Source organism: Coloeus monedula (genome assembly GCF_965178545.1).
Source record: "Coloeus monedula genome assembly, chromosome: 19".
Taxonomy (NCBI): domain Eukaryota; kingdom Metazoa; phylum Chordata; class Aves; order Passeriformes; family Corvidae; genus Coloeus; species Coloeus monedula.
The window spans coordinates 7,590,041-7,608,312 of record NC_138799.1 but is presented as its reverse complement, the minus strand read 5'-3'; the positions used below and the strand labels follow the sequence as shown (position 1 = coordinate 7,608,312).

The window sequence follows — 18,272 nt, the reverse complement described above, 5'->3', positions numbered from 1 at the left end:
GGAACCCACTGGCAGGGACACACTTTGCATCTTGCTCAGGCTCTGCAGTGACACCACCTATCACACACAGCCAAAGCATTAAGGCCTTCAAAATGTGACTAAGGCAGGTTTTCTCCCGGAAACTAAATCTGTTTTCATTACAGCTTTATTCTTCTAATTCCTGTGAGATTTTCCTGCTGAACCCTGTCTTCAGAATGAAACACAAGCAGCTCTAAGTGGTGGGATGTCATCAAACCTACTGTCTGGCAGCACCACCCAATGTATTTGGTGGTAACCTCTGTGCAAGGCTGGAATAATGTAGTGTTTTCTTGCTTCCCTGCCAAGTAGCTGAGCTCTTTGACAGAGTTCGCTTATGTCAGCTGTCCTTTCCAGTTGCAGTCAATTGGTTTGCAAGCAGAGCATGAGGATTTCTGGCTGACTGGTTCGGACATACAGGCTGACCATCATCCTTGCACAGTCCAGAAAACTTTTGGAGAGAGCATTTTGGAAGAAGACAAGACTGTATCTCACAAACTTTCTCCCAGTATGTAAATTTGATGCCAGAACTTGACCTCTACCATCTTTATAAAATAATGTCAGTAATGATAATAAATGTCTGCTCATACCTTACCTGCTCTCACCTCCCCACTGAGACTGCTAGGCAAACATTTCAGTTCTTTTATTTTTTGTAGTAATGTTATGTGTATCATTATTATTATTACTAATATTTATACAATAGGTATAAATATTTTGGCTTACTTTTGTACTTTCTGAATTAAAATGGCATGTTTTCAGTCAGCCCAGTTGGTTCTCCAAATATCACAGCAATGCATTTCTTATGGCTGATCCCTTATGAGTAAATTCTTGGCTAAGTAGCCGTGAGTGGAGCTGTGCTGCCCACCCAGCTGTGGAGCTGGTCTTTAAAATGGAGTATGAGGAATGGCCTGGAGGTGAGACTAATTTAGTTTTTCTTGCAGAAAAACTTGCAGAAAAAAGCTTGCAGAAAGCTTTTATCAGATTGCAGTCTCACTTTTAAGTCCCATTCATTCTCTGAAACAGGGCTCAGTGAAACTGAAAGAGCTTGTAGCTCCCTTTTGCAGAGGTGACTTTGACCCAGTATGAAAAAGGAGGAGTTGTGAGTCAACAACTGATCTTTAACATGCAACAAGGACATGTGCCTGTGAGATTATATGATCTCCTTGTTTGTGCAAAAGGACTGATGTGATCACAGCTCAATGTTGCCTACTGTTTTAGGGTAAATGTTTTGCATTATATGGTTGTCTACATGGCATCAGTAAGTTGGCTCCAGCTGCCTGGCCACTCCCTCTTTCCCTAGCACTTCCATGGAAAAAGAGATTTATCTCACAAGGCCACTCTAGGGACAAAAGCTTTCAAAAAAGGCATTACTATGTGACCTTTTTTCTTGGTAAATAAGGAGTGGTGATTACTAAGAAAGCACAAGCTGTTCTGAAAAGAGAGTTTATTTTCTGTTTTCTTGTATGTTTACGTAAGTGTTATTATTTATCACTTGTATGTCCATGTATTGCCCTTAGCTTAGTGATAGAAGCTAAAGTTTGAACCCAAGTCCTTTAGAACCTGCACTGCTGGGTACTGGCTGTAGGCTGGGATGAGCTCAGGACTGATCTTCTACTGCTCTGCCCCAACACTGCAGGACAGCAACTGCTCCAGGGCAGCTGGGTCTGGGAACACGAACCCAAAGGCAGCCTGGATACACCAAAATCTAGTCTCACACATGGATCAGGGACCTAAATACCATCGGAATGAAAATAGTTTCAAAAGTGCCTGTACTTGATCTACATACTTACCAGATCTCAGGCTTCAGGTTAGTTACCCTGTAGTGCAGTAGTTAGGATACCTGGTTTTCAGCCAGGCTTTCTGGTATGGGAAGGTTTAGATTTTATCCCTGGTGGTGTTTAAGGAGAGTTTGGACTGGGCTCTGAGCACCTGGTCTAGAGGAAGCTGTCCCTGCCCATGGCAAGGGGTTGGAATGAGATGGGATGATCTTTAAGGATCCTTCCAAGCCAAATCATTCTGTGATTTTATGATTCTATTTAGCTGCTGCTGCTCTGAGTGGGAAATGATACCTCAAGGCAACTTGCTGATCTGGGCTATCAGTGGCATTAATGTACCTAAATCTCCCACCTGTTTTTTAGAGTGGAAATAATCTGTATGAATTCCCCCCTAACACCTAACCTTTCTGTTACTGAAGTCAATGTTGAGTAATCCAATTAATTTTGTGGTGTAGAACAAAACCAGGAAACTGGACAACTCCTGCATCAGAAAATCATATGTGGCCAGAAGTGAAAACAGCAATGAATACTACATTGATGTTTACAGGCCCCAGGTGATTTTCAGTGTTTGTTTTAGATATGGGTGTCCATATGTGGGAGAATGTTCCCAGCTATATTGTGTTTTCCTCTATCTGTCTCTGTGTGGCACTGGTGCTCTTTGAGAAATTCTTGAAGATGCACTAAAGATGTGGGATTTTGATGGATTCAACTGCTTTGCAGACATTTATATATTACTGTAATTCCATTTTACTCAGTGCATTCCAAAAACTTTGCAAAACTGCTGAATAGTCCTGCCCCACCATTTATACAATATATACATTTGTATTTCTAGTATACACAGCCAAAGCAATTATAAGCTTCTGCTGCTGTTGCTTTATTATTGACTACATAATGTAAAAGCCTTTCTCACAAATTGTTTCATGACTTTTGCAGTTTGCAAGAAGAAAATTCTTCATGCAGAAGGCTGAGAAGTAACAACAGCATCTCCCATCACAGCCATGCATGTGGAAGGCAGTCTGTATTCTCCTCTCTTGTATGAGTCAAAGCGAAATCTGTTTCTCAACATTTTTAGAATACACAGAAAATATAGCCTGTCTACTACATCAAAACCTCTATAGATTTTATATATAAAATATATTTTTTATTCCTAAATATTTAGGCAGGGAGGGTGATTTTTGCAAAGAACTAGCACAAGACATGCATTGCTTGAACTGTCAAAAGACGTCGTAAGTGGCCATTAAATACTGGCTTATAGTGGCCTTCCTCATAGAGTTGAATATAACCCCAAACTATGATTGTTTCTTTATTGAGTGCCTAGTTTCAACAGAGTTCCACCCAAATAGAAGAGGATTCAGAGAGTAACTAGAGTTCTGCTGTTTTTCTGCTTTCTGATAATATTTTTTACCTTTGGTAGATAGTTTATTATGCTGGACTCCTGGTGTCAGAACCCATCTCTTTCATTTGGCCATGTTTACTTTTGATTTACACCTTTTAGCCACAGTTTTTCTGGAAAGTAACACACTCCCAGTGCAAATAAACTGGAGATGCAGAGGTGCGATCTATTTACCTGGCCTTGAGGAAAGAGGAGTAATTTTTTAAACTTCACAGTAGGAAAGAAGGGATATCACCATTACGTGCATGACCTAAAATGACTCATTCAAAAGATAAGACAGCCTATTTAGATCTTGACTTGGTTTGGTATGGTTGTCACTACCACACCCTCTACTTTCTTAACTTGTTTACATGGATGTAGAAATATTTCTAAACATTTCCCTTAGCAGGTGATGCCAAAGAAGATGATAGATATGAAAAGCTCTCTTTTGTGAGAGCAGTAAGAACTGGTCTTACTGCAATAATATATTTTTTTCTTTTTTACCTACCCTTTAGGTCAGACACTTGACTTACTATAAATTTCACAGAAGTCATCTATTACATGGAAGAAAAGTTGTGTGTTTTAACCTTGTGCAGTATTTTAGATAGCTCTTGTGTGTAAATTTAGTCCTAAGGATTGTAGTAAAGTAGGACTAAGAAGGACTCATCAGACAGGAAGTAGTTCAGCCAATGGCCTGTGTAATTTAGTTTAAAACTCATAATTTCTTTCTACTGTTGGAGAGTCAGTAACAACTGGATGAAATGCTCCATGTCTATTAGACAGACCATTTGCAGGGGGAACAGTGTATATACCCTACCTGCTGAGAAGGGAAGCAAATGAAATGAAAATGTCTCTTGACACTATCCACTAGCTTGGGCAAGACACTTTTTCAGCTTTTTGTCTGCATTTCCCTTCATGTCTTTGAGCCCTGTAAATTCTTTGGGTTACTCAGTGCAGGTGGAAAACCAAAAGAGATCATTCCTATTTTGAACTTAAATCTCAGCTGAATCTGCTGCATCCTACTGCAACAGTCTCTAACAAAAATCCTGGTTATGGTGAAATTACAGTGCCTGGAGTTTGCTCCCAGACTTCCCCCAACTTGGCCAGAAAGCTGCCACGGTGGCCACAGATTCAGAGGTTCTGTAACCAACTTATGCAAGGTTGAGGAATTGGCTTCTGGTGGTGTGATGCATCCCTCTGCTAATTAAAAGCACATGTCCACATAAGGAGTTCTTCAAATGGGAACTTCATGTAATTATGAAAGCAGTAGGAGATAAGAATAATTGTTTTCAGTTCCAGATATCCTGTCTTCTTCAGCACTGCAGGAAGATTAAGTGAAAGTCGAGGAGGGCAATAACAAAGTTCACATGCACAGCAGGATAACTGATGATGACCAAAGTACTAGTAGGGTCTAATGGAGTTCAAAGAAAATTCCTTTCCATATTCCCAGCCACCAAAGAGGTTTCTCACAGTCATTATAAGCACATCCATTCCATGAGCCTGATTACCCACAGAGTGGCTGGTTTGCAAAGCAATCAACCAATTGGGCTGAACTCCCCTGTGCTGTGAACAGTGTTAATGAGAGGGGAGCTACAGCATTTCATGTGGAATCATTTGCTTCTCTGGCTTAACTGGCTTTGGACTCCTTTTGGACTCCATTCCTCATCACAAAACACATACACTGCATGGCATGGTAAGGACAATTTATAATATATTAAACATGTTGAAAGAGTGCTTTCTGAAAGTTTCACTAAATGCAGTAAACTGACGTGTGGTGTCCATGTGTGGGCTTAGGGATAAATAAAAAGAAAACTCAGTGGAGGGTTAGGGACAAGGCAAGAAAAACTAATTGAATAGGGAGCCCACAATGGTTGTACTTTGCCAGATTAGTGAGTCACTGTTTGCTGTGCTGTTAAGGCCCAGGAGACTGTTAGAAACTCAAAGGAAGCCATAAAGTATTGCAAGTGTGTTTCAGTCCAGTCGGCAAGCAACAGCATTGCTCAATTTAGGAGTAAAACTGCTCTCTCAGTAGGCGCCATGGGTTCCAGAATCACACAGGCTTCTTGCTTATCAGCCCAGCTTTGGGGCTGCACTTCCCTCCAAGCAGCTGTGTTCAGGCCCCAGGAAGGAGATTTTGTCATTTAGGGCAGGTCCTAAAGGGGAGCTATGTATCACTGGAGCCTGGCAGTCCAAAACTGTGAACCTATAACCCCTCACTGCAGCTGTTGCTCAGCCCTGAAGTCTTCTCAGCTGTTTGCACTGAATTTCTACAGGTGCCAAACGTGCTGCCCCGGGTATGTCTGGTCCTTCTTTCCTTACATCCTTGGAGAGCCATGCTCAGAACACAGCAGAACCTTAAAAGGCAGAGGTAGTCAGTCATCCCTTTTTTTTAAAGGCCAGAGGGCTGGTGCCCAAGTTGAATTCAACCCTTCAGTGCCTGAGTGCTACAAACCCACCCTTCTAGGGGAGAGCCCACTGATCTCTCAGCACTAGAGGAGATGTCATTCCCATCACTTTTCATTGCAGCTTTTATGCTTCACAGCAAGAAATAAGAATTGCATGAGGTCTAGGATACTGTGCGACTTTTTAGCCTATTGTTAGGGCATTTATTTGTACAGAAACATGAATTCTAAGCCCAGCTTCAGTTCTTGTTTATGTGTATTAGAATAGTTCCTAAAAAAATCAGTTTCATGAGATATCTTATGTAAAACTTTCAGTATTTTATGTAATACTTTCAGTAATGAAATTGGCATGGAAAAATAAGAATGTACTCGTGGAGCTGTCGATGGTGTAAGCCTGGGAGGGAGGTTCTCTGTCAGCATAGGAGGACCAAATACTAGACTGGAATGACTAGAGAGGAACTGATGGAATAGGAATGGGGTGAAATTTAGGTCACGCACATATGTGCTAACAGCAAGAATTTCTGATATAAAGTGAAAAATGAAACTGGTACTGGAGAAAAATCCAGACATCCTGAACAATCAGAAGAAAATTATGCAATGTTAGTATTTCTAGTAAGCCAGGAAAATACTTGCACTTCCATGCAGGAAGTTGGTAAGACATCTGAAAAAATGATTGAAAATAAGCCTGAAAGAGTTTAATTTCTCCCTCTTAGGGCATTAGAGGGTTAACTGCCGAAAGAAAGAGTAGCCTGCTTCAGCCAAAGGCTTACTTGTCCACATATAATTGTCTGTGAATCCATGCAGCTAGAAACAAGGTTCCTAGATATCAACAGAATAAGGCTTGTAGTATCCAACAGAAGGAGTAGGAAACCTGGTTTTTTTGAAGTGGAACTTGTCAAGTCGAATAAAGATATTATTGGCACAGCTGCCTGCATTGGGAAGGACCAGACAATGGTCCAAGAGATCCTGCCTAATGAAGTTCCCCTCAGATCCAGTCTGTTTGTCATTTCTGCTCAAATGCTGATGTATTTGAAGGAAGCACCAGAAAGTGGGAAAATGAACTGACAGTTTCTTGCATAAAGCTGTGGAGCTTTTCCAGAACCTGGTTGATTTGTCTGGAGGAGATGAACCCTTGGTAGGGTCTCCATCACGGGGCAGTTCTTAACAATACACAGGATGAAATGCTGGCCCCTGTGAAGTTGATGGAAGTTTGGCCATTAATTTCTTGGAGGCCAGGATTTCACCCTGGAAACAGAATCAAAAGTACATGCATGCTTTCAGAGACAGAGTGGCTGATTAAATACATCTGGTGCACTGCTCTTTTATCAATCATTGATAAAACAGTGTCTTTTAAATATAAACTTTAGGTGAGCTTTACTGCAAAATTCAAACATGTCCTTTTACAAGACTTAAAAGCATAATTTGTCTGCTTTTTGTCTGAAATAACAGAAATCATGGTAAAAAAATAACACAGCCCCACACCCATCCACTTCAAACCCCTGTAATATTTGATGTGATGCAGAAATGAGCAATTAAAGCTTAGAAAAGCCAGTTAAAATATTTCTAAACCACACATAAAACTTTATCTTCTAAGAATGGCATCCAAAGCTATATTCCTCCTCCTTTAATTTATGAGCAGTTGAGCTAGGGGTTCATCTGGATTTCGGCATGGACTGTGCTTTCAAGTGACCCAGCACGGCCACGTCTGACACCCCAGCGGGCTCAGGACAGGCAGTGACCCTCATCCGCACTGCTGCAGCCGGGATGTGGCCGAACACTCGACACGGGACTGGGTGCGCAGGAGGGCAGAGGGGCTGCAGGAGAGCAGAAGAGGGGCTGTAGGAGGGCAGGAGGGCAGAAGAGGGGCTGCAGGAGGGCAGAAGAGGGGCTGTAGGAGGGCAGGAGGGCAGAAGAGGGGCGGCAGGAGGGCAGAAGAGGGGCGGCAGGAGGGCAGAAGAGGGGCTGCAGGAGGGCAGAAGAGGGGCGGCAGGAGGGCAGAAGAGGGGCTGCAGGAGGGCAGAAGAGGGGCTGCAGGGCGCTGCCCCGGCCCCGTGTGTGTGACCTGCTGCAGGCTGGGCGCGATGCGGAGCCTCCCCTCGTGCACGCCTCCGCCGTGCGCATCCCTGTGCCGGGGTGTAAGCAGTGCGGGGCAGAGGGAGGAGGCCCGCCCCGTGCCCGGCCCAGCCCGGCGCTGCCGGACACCCTTCCCGGCCCCCCCGCGCCCAGCGGGACCGTCCCGCTGCCGCCCCGCCCGCCGCTGCTCCTGCCGCTGAATTTGCTCCGGTCCCTTAATTGTTTCTCTCTCACGGAGAACTTTGTTTACAGTCCCTTGTGCGGCGAGCTGCATCCCCTCTTATGCTGGCTGCGGGCTGGTGGCCGCCGCAATCCCGCCGGGCGGCCGGGAGGTAAGGCACGGCTCGGCTTCGCTAGGCACGGCTCGCTATGGCACACTAGCCCATGCTATGGCACGCTAGCCCAGCCCATGGCATGGACTAGCACGGCTCAGCTCGCTGGCAGCCCCGGACCCGCACGCCCCGCGGCTGCGCCCCCGCCGGCCCCCGGTGCCCGCGGGGCTCCGGCTCCCGGTGCGCGGCTCCCCGGGGCGGCCGGGGGTGCTCGGGCACGCCAGGGACCCGCTGCTCCCTCCGCTCCGGCACAGGGCTCCCCCGGTTACAGCAGTCGCGGGGGCTCGGCAGTCGGAGCCGCTGCCCGGGCGCAGGTCGGGTGTCCCGCGGAGCGCTGCCTCTCCGGTACTGCAGGGCTGTACGTGCACAGGGCTTTCCTCGCCTCTCTGCTCTCTTGCAGAGGTGCTCGGGGACTGGCGTGCCGCGGAGGGTTTTACCCCAGGTGTGCGTGTGGCGTGTAGCAGGCGCGTTTGAAAGCTTTCTGGTTGGCACGTAACAGAGTTGGTTTGTGGAGGGGATGGGGTGGCTCCCATCCTACCCCCCGGCTGTGTCGGGAAAACGAAAAAGGTGCGAGACTTTAAATCTGTTCGTGATTTTACATAAAAACTTGGTGAGAGAAACTTACTGCATCCTGAGGCAGCTGGGGTGGAGGTGGTGTGTGCTTCTCCTGCCTCTGTAGCTCAGGGCATGGTCCTGGCATCTTGTAAGTACAAATTCTGGTTGTGTATTTCCAGGAGTGTTCACCTGGGGCAGAGCTGCGGGATTGTGTTGAGGATTACTGTAGCCGGTTGAATTCTGAATGAACTCAGGCTCTCCTCTCGGGACAGAAGGACTCCTTAGGCTATTTGCCATACTCACTTTAATGCATAGCCATAGTGTGAAGTGTGAGCATTATGATTTATTGGGATTTTACATAAGCAAAAAAGGGTGTCTGAAGCATTGTGCAAGACAGAGAGAATCTGGCTCAGAGCCTGAAGGCGGAAAACTCAAATGTTTCTCACCGGTTCTGAGTAAAATGTGAAAAAGGGGAATGGGTTGTAGTGGCTCTTTGCCTTTGCACAGAGATATTCTGTATGTGGGAAGCCTCCTGAGAAAGCACAACATTGAAATGATTCAGAGTTAAAACACTGGAAGCTTCATGTAGAGATTTCATGTGTTTCTGCTTCTCAGTTTTGTGATGAGGGAGGGAAGGAGACGGGAAGAAATTTCATCTCTAAAAAGTTGTTTTGTCAGGTTTTTTGATAAAGACGTTCATTTAAAGAAAAATACCTAAACTGAGTGTAGTCAAGGATAAATACAAATAAATAACTGACAGAGCAATTAATCTTTTCCAAGCAAGATGCTGGCAGAGTGGCTTAGGGGGCACAATTGCACTGGGAAGAGCTTTTCGAGCAAATGTAACCTTGCTGTAACCCAAGTGGAAGTTGACTCCAAGCACATTTCAGAGGTCAGCGTTTGTTTTAATGAAATCTAAATTATTCATCTGAAGTGAGGATTTTTTCCTGCATTTCCCTCCAAACTTTTCAAAAAGTTAAGCTAATTGCTAGGTCATGTGGAAAAGAATATAGTCAAGGAGATAAAAAAGTAGACTTCCTTATTATTAACTAACTTCAATAATCAGCTAAATATTCTTTGGCTATGTCCCAGGCTTATTCCAAGGATCTTCTGGAGAACAGCAGCAGTTTATACCTGTAAATGTTTGCGTTTGTGAAATGTTAGTAAGGTCTAAATAACTTAAAACCAGAAAAACCCTCAAAGTTTATCATTATACAAACTTACTCTCATACATTTACTCTCATCCCCACTTCAGACTCCTGCTTCTGTGTTGAAATGATCTTCCATGATCATGCTCTTCTAGAAAGGGAATGTCAAGTAAGATTAGCAACATAAATCTCTGCTGCTTCATGAGTTTTACCCAGCTGCCTGGTGATTTCACAGCTGTTTCTGCAGTTGATAACAATTTCCATCGCTCTGCTTTCTGCGGAGTCGTCACTGCCCTGCTGCAGAGTCCATCTTGTCCCTCTTGGAGTTACAAATCTTGTTTTTAAAAATCCAGTAACAGAAATGAACAACAGTAAATATAATGGACTTACGTTTACTACAGAGAGTTCTTGGACTCTGTTAGTCTGGTTTTTTTATTCTGAGAAGAGTTTTTGGGATTATATTACGTAGATTTTTTTATAGTGGAATAGTTTTTAAAGGTTTTTGTAGTGGTAAGTGTATTGTCACAGTCAGTTCACAGCTAGGAAATCTGAGGAACAGGGAGATTGAGTGATTTGCTCAAAGAAATTGGACACATAGAAGAGACAAACCCCCATATATTCTGAGTCAATATTCCCATAGGTGAAGTGAGTAATAGAAATTAAGTTAAATGAGACTTTTATCTACAGAAATTCTAGTGCATTGCTTTTTCCTGCCTGGCTCTTTCTGGGGGACTTGACTGGGTTATGATACTCACTACTGGGACATCACATCCTCAAAGGAAAATGTTACACAGGGCCAGAAATGGGTGGCTGGTTCCAAGAAAAGAAGCCACTAGGAGAGCCAGAGGGAGAAATCTTCTGCTTTGGTTAGGTTAGGAGCAGGAGTCAGCACACAGCAGGAGCTTTTCCACTCATGACTTTTATTCTTAAGAAGCTGGTAAATATCCAACAACTTTCCTTGTAGGAAACTTCCATGCTAGAATACTGTCACCTCCAGTTCATCATTCAGCAACATCTGACACTTCAAAGCCTTGAGCAGCTCTTTCTGCCTTGAATTGTCACACAAGACATCTTCAGCACTCTTCCTCTGCTTTCTGAGCCAAGGATCTGTTACCATGGATTTCTCACGGATCTGGTAGGTGCACATGCTGATGAATTTCATTTCTTTTTGATAAATCTCAACTTACACTTATTAGTGGCTAAGAATTTCCTCTCCCCTTTATCCAGGGTTAGCCACAGATTGCCACAGAAGCACATTCTTCCTCCAACTCAAAGTAGCTCCTTAAGATAGTACTTGTGGTATGATTAGTGAGAGGATGCTGGTGTTGCTGGGTATCTTTGCCTAAATTTCTTACCCTGAAATTCGAACCAAATCACCTGTTGGCCTAAGTCAGAAGTGACTTTGCTGACAATGAGGATCCAGTGCCCTTTTTTCTAGGGACGAATACCTTTGCTCACACTTCAAATAGGTTCTGTTGTTTATTTAATTTCGTAGTATTTCAATAGAGGGCTGTGTATTTATTTTATATGAATGCCTGCCTTCTTGCATCCTATTCCAGACAAAAATTATTCTCCTCAGAAATCAACAGGTATTTTGCCATTTACTTAATTATTAGAGATTAGAATATTTTTTTTTAATTCCTGTTAGATTTGACTGTATAAATACATCTTCTTTTTTCATAGATCTCTGTCCAAGAGGTCTAGGAGATTTTAATGCTCAATGAAGATGTATATGAAGCAGAGGGACAAGGACTTTAGAGACAGGAGTAAATACATTTTGATTGAAGGTTAGAATTTTTCAGAATAATAATGCTTGTTATGGGCTTTTTCAAGTTACTGGGAAGTTTCCCTATTTCAGTGACTGTTAGAGTAGTTGGATTTTTGAATAGTTGTTACAGTGTATTTGAGCCAATACACCTTTTATATTCAAAATAGTTAATTTTTTTCTCCCTCAAACAAATAATAAAATTTTATAGTAATTGAATATGGCTAATGGTAAGATTGGAAAAAGGTGACATTTGGGGACCACATTCTTATGTTGTGCTGAACTTCTGTAATGTTTTATGGATAAGAAATGCAGCAACATAAGGGCACCAGTTTGTCTCACTGCTCTGTCAGTCGTTATTGAAAATGCAGAACTTGGGCTCAGATCCACATAGGAAGAGATCAGTGGCACTTGAGAGCAAACCCATGGCTTTCCTGGGCTCTTTCTGATTTAAAAGACATTTAATCACGCATTATGATTCAAAGAACAAAGCTACTGAACCTAGGAGAATTCAGGATATCTAAGGTGTCAGCCCAGCTATATTTGCTTTGTCTGATAAGCATTGAAGAAATCCCTTTCCTGCCCTTGGAGATACCGAGTACTCTCACAGAAACAGGCAGAATCATTGAATGGTTATGGTTGGAAGGGATGTCTGGAGGTCATTTGGTCCAACCCCCCTATTGCTCAGCAGGGTCACCTAGACAGTGCTGCCCAGGACTGTGCAGATGGCTTTTGAGTATCTCCAAGGGTTAGAGACTCCAAAACCTCACTATGTTCCAGTGCTCAGTTACGCTCACAGTACAAAAGCTTTTCCTGATGATCAGTGGGTTTCAGTGTGTACCTGTTGCCTCTTGTGCTGTCACTGCATGTGCTTGGGTGTGTTGTGTGTGCTCAGCAGGGACAGGCTCCTCTGGCAGGGCTGAGCCCAGAGGCAGCTCTGCACAGCAGATACAACAGGGAGCTGAGCACTTTTCCCTAGAGCAGTAGAACTAAAGCTTTGGCAAACCAGACCTGAGCTTTCCTTCTCTCTTGAGGGTTCAAGGAGACTTTGTATACAAACTCTCTGACTACATCCAGCATTTAGCCTGTTTGTGCCTGTGTTTTTTTAAACAGAGTGAAATCCTCTTTCTTGTAACCCAGGGTCAGTTATAGGAGGTACTGAGGTATAAAACCAAGGGCTCTCCACAATGAACGAATATATCTTAGCAACAAGGGTGGAGTGGTGGGAAAGGAAAAGGAGAATACAAGTATCTGGCAATTAACTTCCTAGTCACAGATGTGAAGGTGATAAAAGTGATAAAAGCATTACTGCATTGCCAGCACTCTTCTTTGTTCTCTGAGCTGTATATCATGCTGCTCATGAAAGCAAAAGCAGGACAGCCCACACCAGAGAGTGGTGGAGGAGTCCTGGGAGCTACTCACAGCAGTAAAACCAGTGGTTCCCCAGTGTCCCAGTGTCGCCGTCTCTGGAGCGTGTGCTGGGGTGCACTGAGCTGGGTCCAGGACAGCACATCTGTGGCAGCCTCAGTGTTGGCAGAGCTCACTACAGGCCCCAGAGTGACCCCACATCACCAGAGCCCCAGAGGTAAGGCTGAGGTCTGTCATGGCAGCCTGGAATGGTGGAGAGCCGTGGGCTCCTCTTGCTCTGATCAGGTGGACTCTGATTATTCCCTGGGCTCCCCAGAGCCAAAAGGTATTTGTGTCCTGTGCAGATGCAGTCAAACTGTGCATGCTGTCAGGACTGAGAGTGTGTTTATAGTATGAAGACAGGAGGAAAACAACCTGCTGTATCTGAGATGAGTGAATATGGTGGTAAATCTCCCTCCCATACAGTAACAGGGATGTAATTTCATGGATTTACAAGAGACCCATTGCTTTTGCATGAAGCCAGTGTAAATGGCAAGCTGTCAGTCTGGCACTGATGTTGCTGTAACAGGAGGTTCACCAACCTTGAGCTGAGCTGAGTGCGGGAAACTGTTTGCATCCCCACTCCTCCCACGTCTCCACCTTGTCATGACAATTTGTATTTTTTCCCTAAGTAGCACTTGCACTGGGAAAGGGCTCACTGTTCATCCTAGTTTTTGCTGGCTAGTACCTTGACCATGTTATTGTGATGTGCAGTGGAGCAAATCTGTGTAATGTATTGTGTGTAGGTGTATAAAGAAACAGTTTGGGAAAAGTTTGTGAGAAAAAATCAAAATAGTGTGTGAACTTTACCTTTTTGTGAGAAAATGTAATGCCATTGAAGTCTAAATTACATCCAGAAATACTGACTTCAGGATGTAACTTAATGTAGGATTTGGCCCACAACACTTGAATGTTGGTGTTTGTCTTGGTCTGTGACTCTGTTCTTTCTAGCACTTACATACATACTACTGTAAGGATTGATTCAGATCCTTCACAGTCAGTCGTGTCACTGTTGATCTTGTGCATAAATCCTTGTGGGGTCTGAATGTCTGGTTGCTTGTGATCCCAAGGGGATACTTCTGTGTCCCCATTTGTCTTATAAATAATTGGTAATTAGTGGTTGAACTCGTGCTCTTTTCTCCACAGTGCAGCACGTGCTCAGCAGAGCCTGCTCTAGCCTAAGAACGGACTGAGTCAAGACAATCAAGATGACAAACGAACCTATCAAAGAGATCCTGGGCACTCCAAAACATCCTGATTCTGTACCCACAGAGAAGAGTAACAACAATGACTGTGTGATTACCACCATCCCTCTGGTCAGCGAGTGCCAGCTGACAGCAGCCACGGGGGGAGCAGAGCTCTCGTGCTACCGCTGCACCATTCCCTTCGGCGTGGTCATCCTGATAGCCGGCATTGTGGTGACTGCCGTGGCATACAGCTTCAACTCCCATGGATCCATCATCTCCGTTTTTGGGCTGGTCCTCTTGTCCTCAGGACTCGTTCTGCTGGCTTCCAGCGCAGTGTGCTGGAAGATCAGGGAGCAGAACAAGAAAGCAAAGAGGCGGGAGAGCCAGACAGCGCTCGTGGCAAACCAGCGAACCTTGTTTGGTTAAAGACAACCAAGAGAAGGCTGGACAGAAGGCAGAACCTTTGTAAGTCAACTTGGCTATTTATCAGTGGGAGAGATTGCAGGTTCTAATTTAACTGTGGAAATGAACTGAAATGAAAATGGAATGGATTAAGAAATATTCATAACAACTCTGCAAGTGCTCTTAATATTTTTCTTCCTGCATACTTGGTAGTGATTCTTTCCAAGACAGAGGAAAACCCATTTTTCCTTCACAGAAAACTGTGTCATCATAACTGCAACCATCCTGACCGTGTTCTCCAACATGCTGATCGTGTTGGAAAGGGAGCTTGTGAGAACTGAGAAAATAATTTGAACTGACTTGAAATGCCAGAGATCTCCTTAAAACACTGACATTTGACCAAGGGAGAAGTCATAGCATTTGAAGTGACTACGAGCTTATGGCCAGAGTATCTGGGACTTAAACTGTAGCTCAAAAAAAAAAAAAAAAGGCAATAAGAACACACTGCAAATTGCTCAATAAGCTGATTCTAATATTTTATGTAACTTCCCCTCCCAATACCTGTGGTACTTTCCCCTTTTTTTTAAACCAACTAATATTAATTTTGTTTTATTATTGAATAGAAATCAGTAGAAATGTGTAAGTGTATTGTCTAACCTAAATAACGAGGTATGATCATAGCTTAAAACATGAGACTTTTTTTGCAAATTAAAGTGGTCAGGTTTAGCACTTTCGGTTATTTTGCTATAAAACTAAAAAATAAATTTCATTAAAATAATATCCAGTGCTGCTAGACCTTTAGAAAATATTTCTTTATTGCTATCAAGATAGCTTGTATCTTCAACTCTGACTGCTCTATATTTCTATTTTTGTAGAACAACCCCTGTGACAATAACTGTGAACACATGTACTGCTGATCTACAAAAACCTCTGCAGCCTATGGACTTTGGTTTGATAGTCCAACCCTCTGCAGCTTGATTAACAGCTCTGTTGTTGAAAAATCACAGCAGACAGTTCTGCAGACACTCACTGTCACAGTCAGTTCTGAGACACAACTTTTAATAATAACTTGTGGAAGCAAAGCTATGTGTAGTGTTTGTTGATTGAGCTTTGGGATTACAAATCTTCATGAAAAGCAGGTGCCAGGTGTCCCCTGTGTATGGCTGAGGTGTTGATTCTGTAACTCTTGTGTTCTAGAGGTCTTCCAGCTTTTCTCAGTTAATGGATTATTGAGGGGCTTGTCCCAAATTGAAGCAAACCAGAACATGATTTCTCCTTCTTGAAGGAAAAGTGGTGCTGAGCTGAGTCACAGATTTCCACATGAGAAGGCAGAGGGGCTGCATGGAGCCCTTTTCTATTTTTTCTCTCTTTTATTTTTCCCCTTACTTTCTGCAGACTCAATAGTGCTGGGTGTGACTTTTGCTTTCCACTACCGAGGTGAGACAGGCCTGTGCTTTCTCTTTGCCCCCAGAGCCTCTGGCAGCCAGGACAGCTTTGGTGATGCTGCTGCAGAGCCCACCTGCCAGAGAGGTGCTGCAGGGGGTTCCTTCTGCAGCTCATCCTGGATCCCTACACTTCTCCTGCTGAAACCACCAAGGAATTCTGGCTTAGGTGCTACCATTTCCTCTGCCCTCCATGGTTTAAGCTTGTTACAGCCATAACTTATCCCTGGATTTGCAAAGTACACTCATGTTTTAAATAGCGTGAGCTATATGTGCAGCAGGGGATGTTTGGGGTCAGTATTTGCGTTGCCACACTCCGTGGTTACCAGACGCTATAATAAAATCACTTGCATCAGAGGAAAGCTGACAACACATTTTAGCACTTCCATAGCCCTCACTTAATCACGGCAGGAAGCTTTCCTGCTGCTAGGAGAACATGTTGCGTCACCAGAACATCTGACACCGGTGTCTAGTGTCAATCACTTTGCTTAAGGTCATAAAAAATATTAGGGTGTCCCCTTACGATGTACAGGTTTTGCATGAGTGACAATTCATGGGAAATACATAGCATGATAAATAATGGAACAGGTGGACTAAAGTGGTGTCTTTCCTGTTTAAAATGAGAAAAGTGATTGACATCAGCAAAGCTAGATAAGCTAAATAGAGCTGTTCATCTTTTTCCCTCCCTGGGAACGCAATAGTTTTTCTGACTCCTTCTTCCCCCTCCCCATTTCTTTTTTTCCTCAGTAGAATTTTGGGGGCTGCTAAGGAGAGAACTGCAGGGCTGTAGAGATGCAGTGATTTCCACTACCTGTGTAGCAGTTTGGCTCCGTGATTCCTTGGTTAACCCCAAAGCAGGAGCAGCCCATTGCCCTCTCCAGAAGTCTTTCCCACACATGGGTTGTCCTTTGGCCATCACTGTGATACAGCTGAGCTTGCTGTGGAAGGAAGGTAGAAGTACAAGGTGATGCTCAGCTCCAAGTCAAAAAAGAAAAGCCAAACTCAGTGGAATGGAGACAAGGGGGGTTCTGGAGCAGTCTTTTTTCAGGAAGGGTAAATAACAGTGAGTAAGAGTTGCTCTGCTACTACTAGAGATGGTTTCCCTTTCCTTTGCTCTGCTTTCTTTGACATCTGCAGTGCATAGGCAAGGACACAGCAGAGTTCCTGGACCACCCTCTGCCTTGGCAATTGTGAGGCACCTGGGCCTTACCCAGCCTGTGAGCAGTGACAGACACATTGCAGTGACCCCTGGCACAGCAAAGCTTCAGACACACCATCATCTCCTGCAGTACCAAACTGACTGGCAGGGAGGCCTCTGGGTGATAGCGGGCTGCTGAGCTCAGCAGCATCGTCTGTATCCTCTAGAGATGAGGTACATGGCACAAGCATCTTCATACCAAGAAGCAAATGAAAGGCTGTGCAGGAATTCAGGCTTATTTGTCTTTATTCAGAGGAGCAAAACAGTACCTTTGTGGAAGAATCCCAGCACCTGATCCTGGTGTCCTGCAGGAGCAAAGCAGAGGTTGTGAGCAGTTCAGGCAGAGATTTTTATGCTGTTGAAGATATTTTCAAAGGTTCCATCACTAAGTGTTCACATGGCCTTAGAAACTGATTGCTCCCCCATGATTTGTTTTCATTGATTTTGGGCCAGTCTAAAGCAGTAGTAGCATCTTTTCTGACTGACCAGCGATGACATCCGACCCATGTCTCACAGTCTATATTTTTTTCTTCTTGCAAATCTATATATTTCAGACTTTTTCATTATTATCCTCTCTCTCTGCACACCCAGGAACAACATACCCTTTTCAGCCCTTAAAGCCCAACCAAAATTTCTGCTTCAAATTTTGAACCCCAAGACCTAATCTGGATTGATTTGAGGTTTCATGCCTGGATGCTGGGTGCTGTAGTGCACCAAGTCTTTCATACAAAGCCATCTGGAACTCCACGATTGCTGTTTGGTGTTTCTCATGGGAATCTGAGAAGCAGAAGGATGCAACCCTGTGGAGATCAAAGTGACTTTCCAGTTCAGAAACACCTTTCCTTCTGGTGTGAAAAGGCTTTGAATGTGACAAATGGTGTTTCGGTTCTGGGAGAGGCTGGGTGGGAGCTGATGCAAATTTTATTCTCACAATTGCTTGTCTCTCCCTTCCTGAAAGCCCTGGCAGCACTGCACAAGCAAAACTGCCCTCACAAGGATAGAAAATTATCTAATGGAGGAATTGCGCTGGTGCTCCGGGCAAATGTTACAACGATCTTAAATAATAATTTCAAAACCTAAGCACAGGAAATTGTGTCTGTAACTACACCCTGTATTGCTATTGTACAAAAAGACAGTTATAGCCGGGGATAGTATTTTAAAATATTACTCAGTTTGGTATGACAATGCTTAGATTTTGT

At 43.9% G+C, this 18,272-nt stretch overlaps 1 protein-coding gene across 1 annotated transcript; it reads left to right on the top strand.

Annotated features, from left to right (window-relative positions):
• Positions 1–7,840: 7,840 nt before the first annotated feature.
• Positions 7,841–15,369, top strand: TMEM100 (transmembrane protein 100). The gene is made up of 4 exons (XM_082294368.1): positions 7,841–7,969; positions 10,637–10,807; positions 13,991–14,496; positions 15,309–15,369. The coding sequence occupies exon 3, from the start codon at positions 14,053–14,055 to the stop codon at positions 14,455–14,457; it is 405 nt and encodes a 134-aa protein (XP_082150494.1). The 5' UTR covers positions 7,841–7,969; positions 10,637–10,807; positions 13,991–14,052; the 3' UTR covers positions 14,458–14,496; positions 15,309–15,369.
• Positions 15,370–18,272: the final 2,903 nt, after the last annotated feature.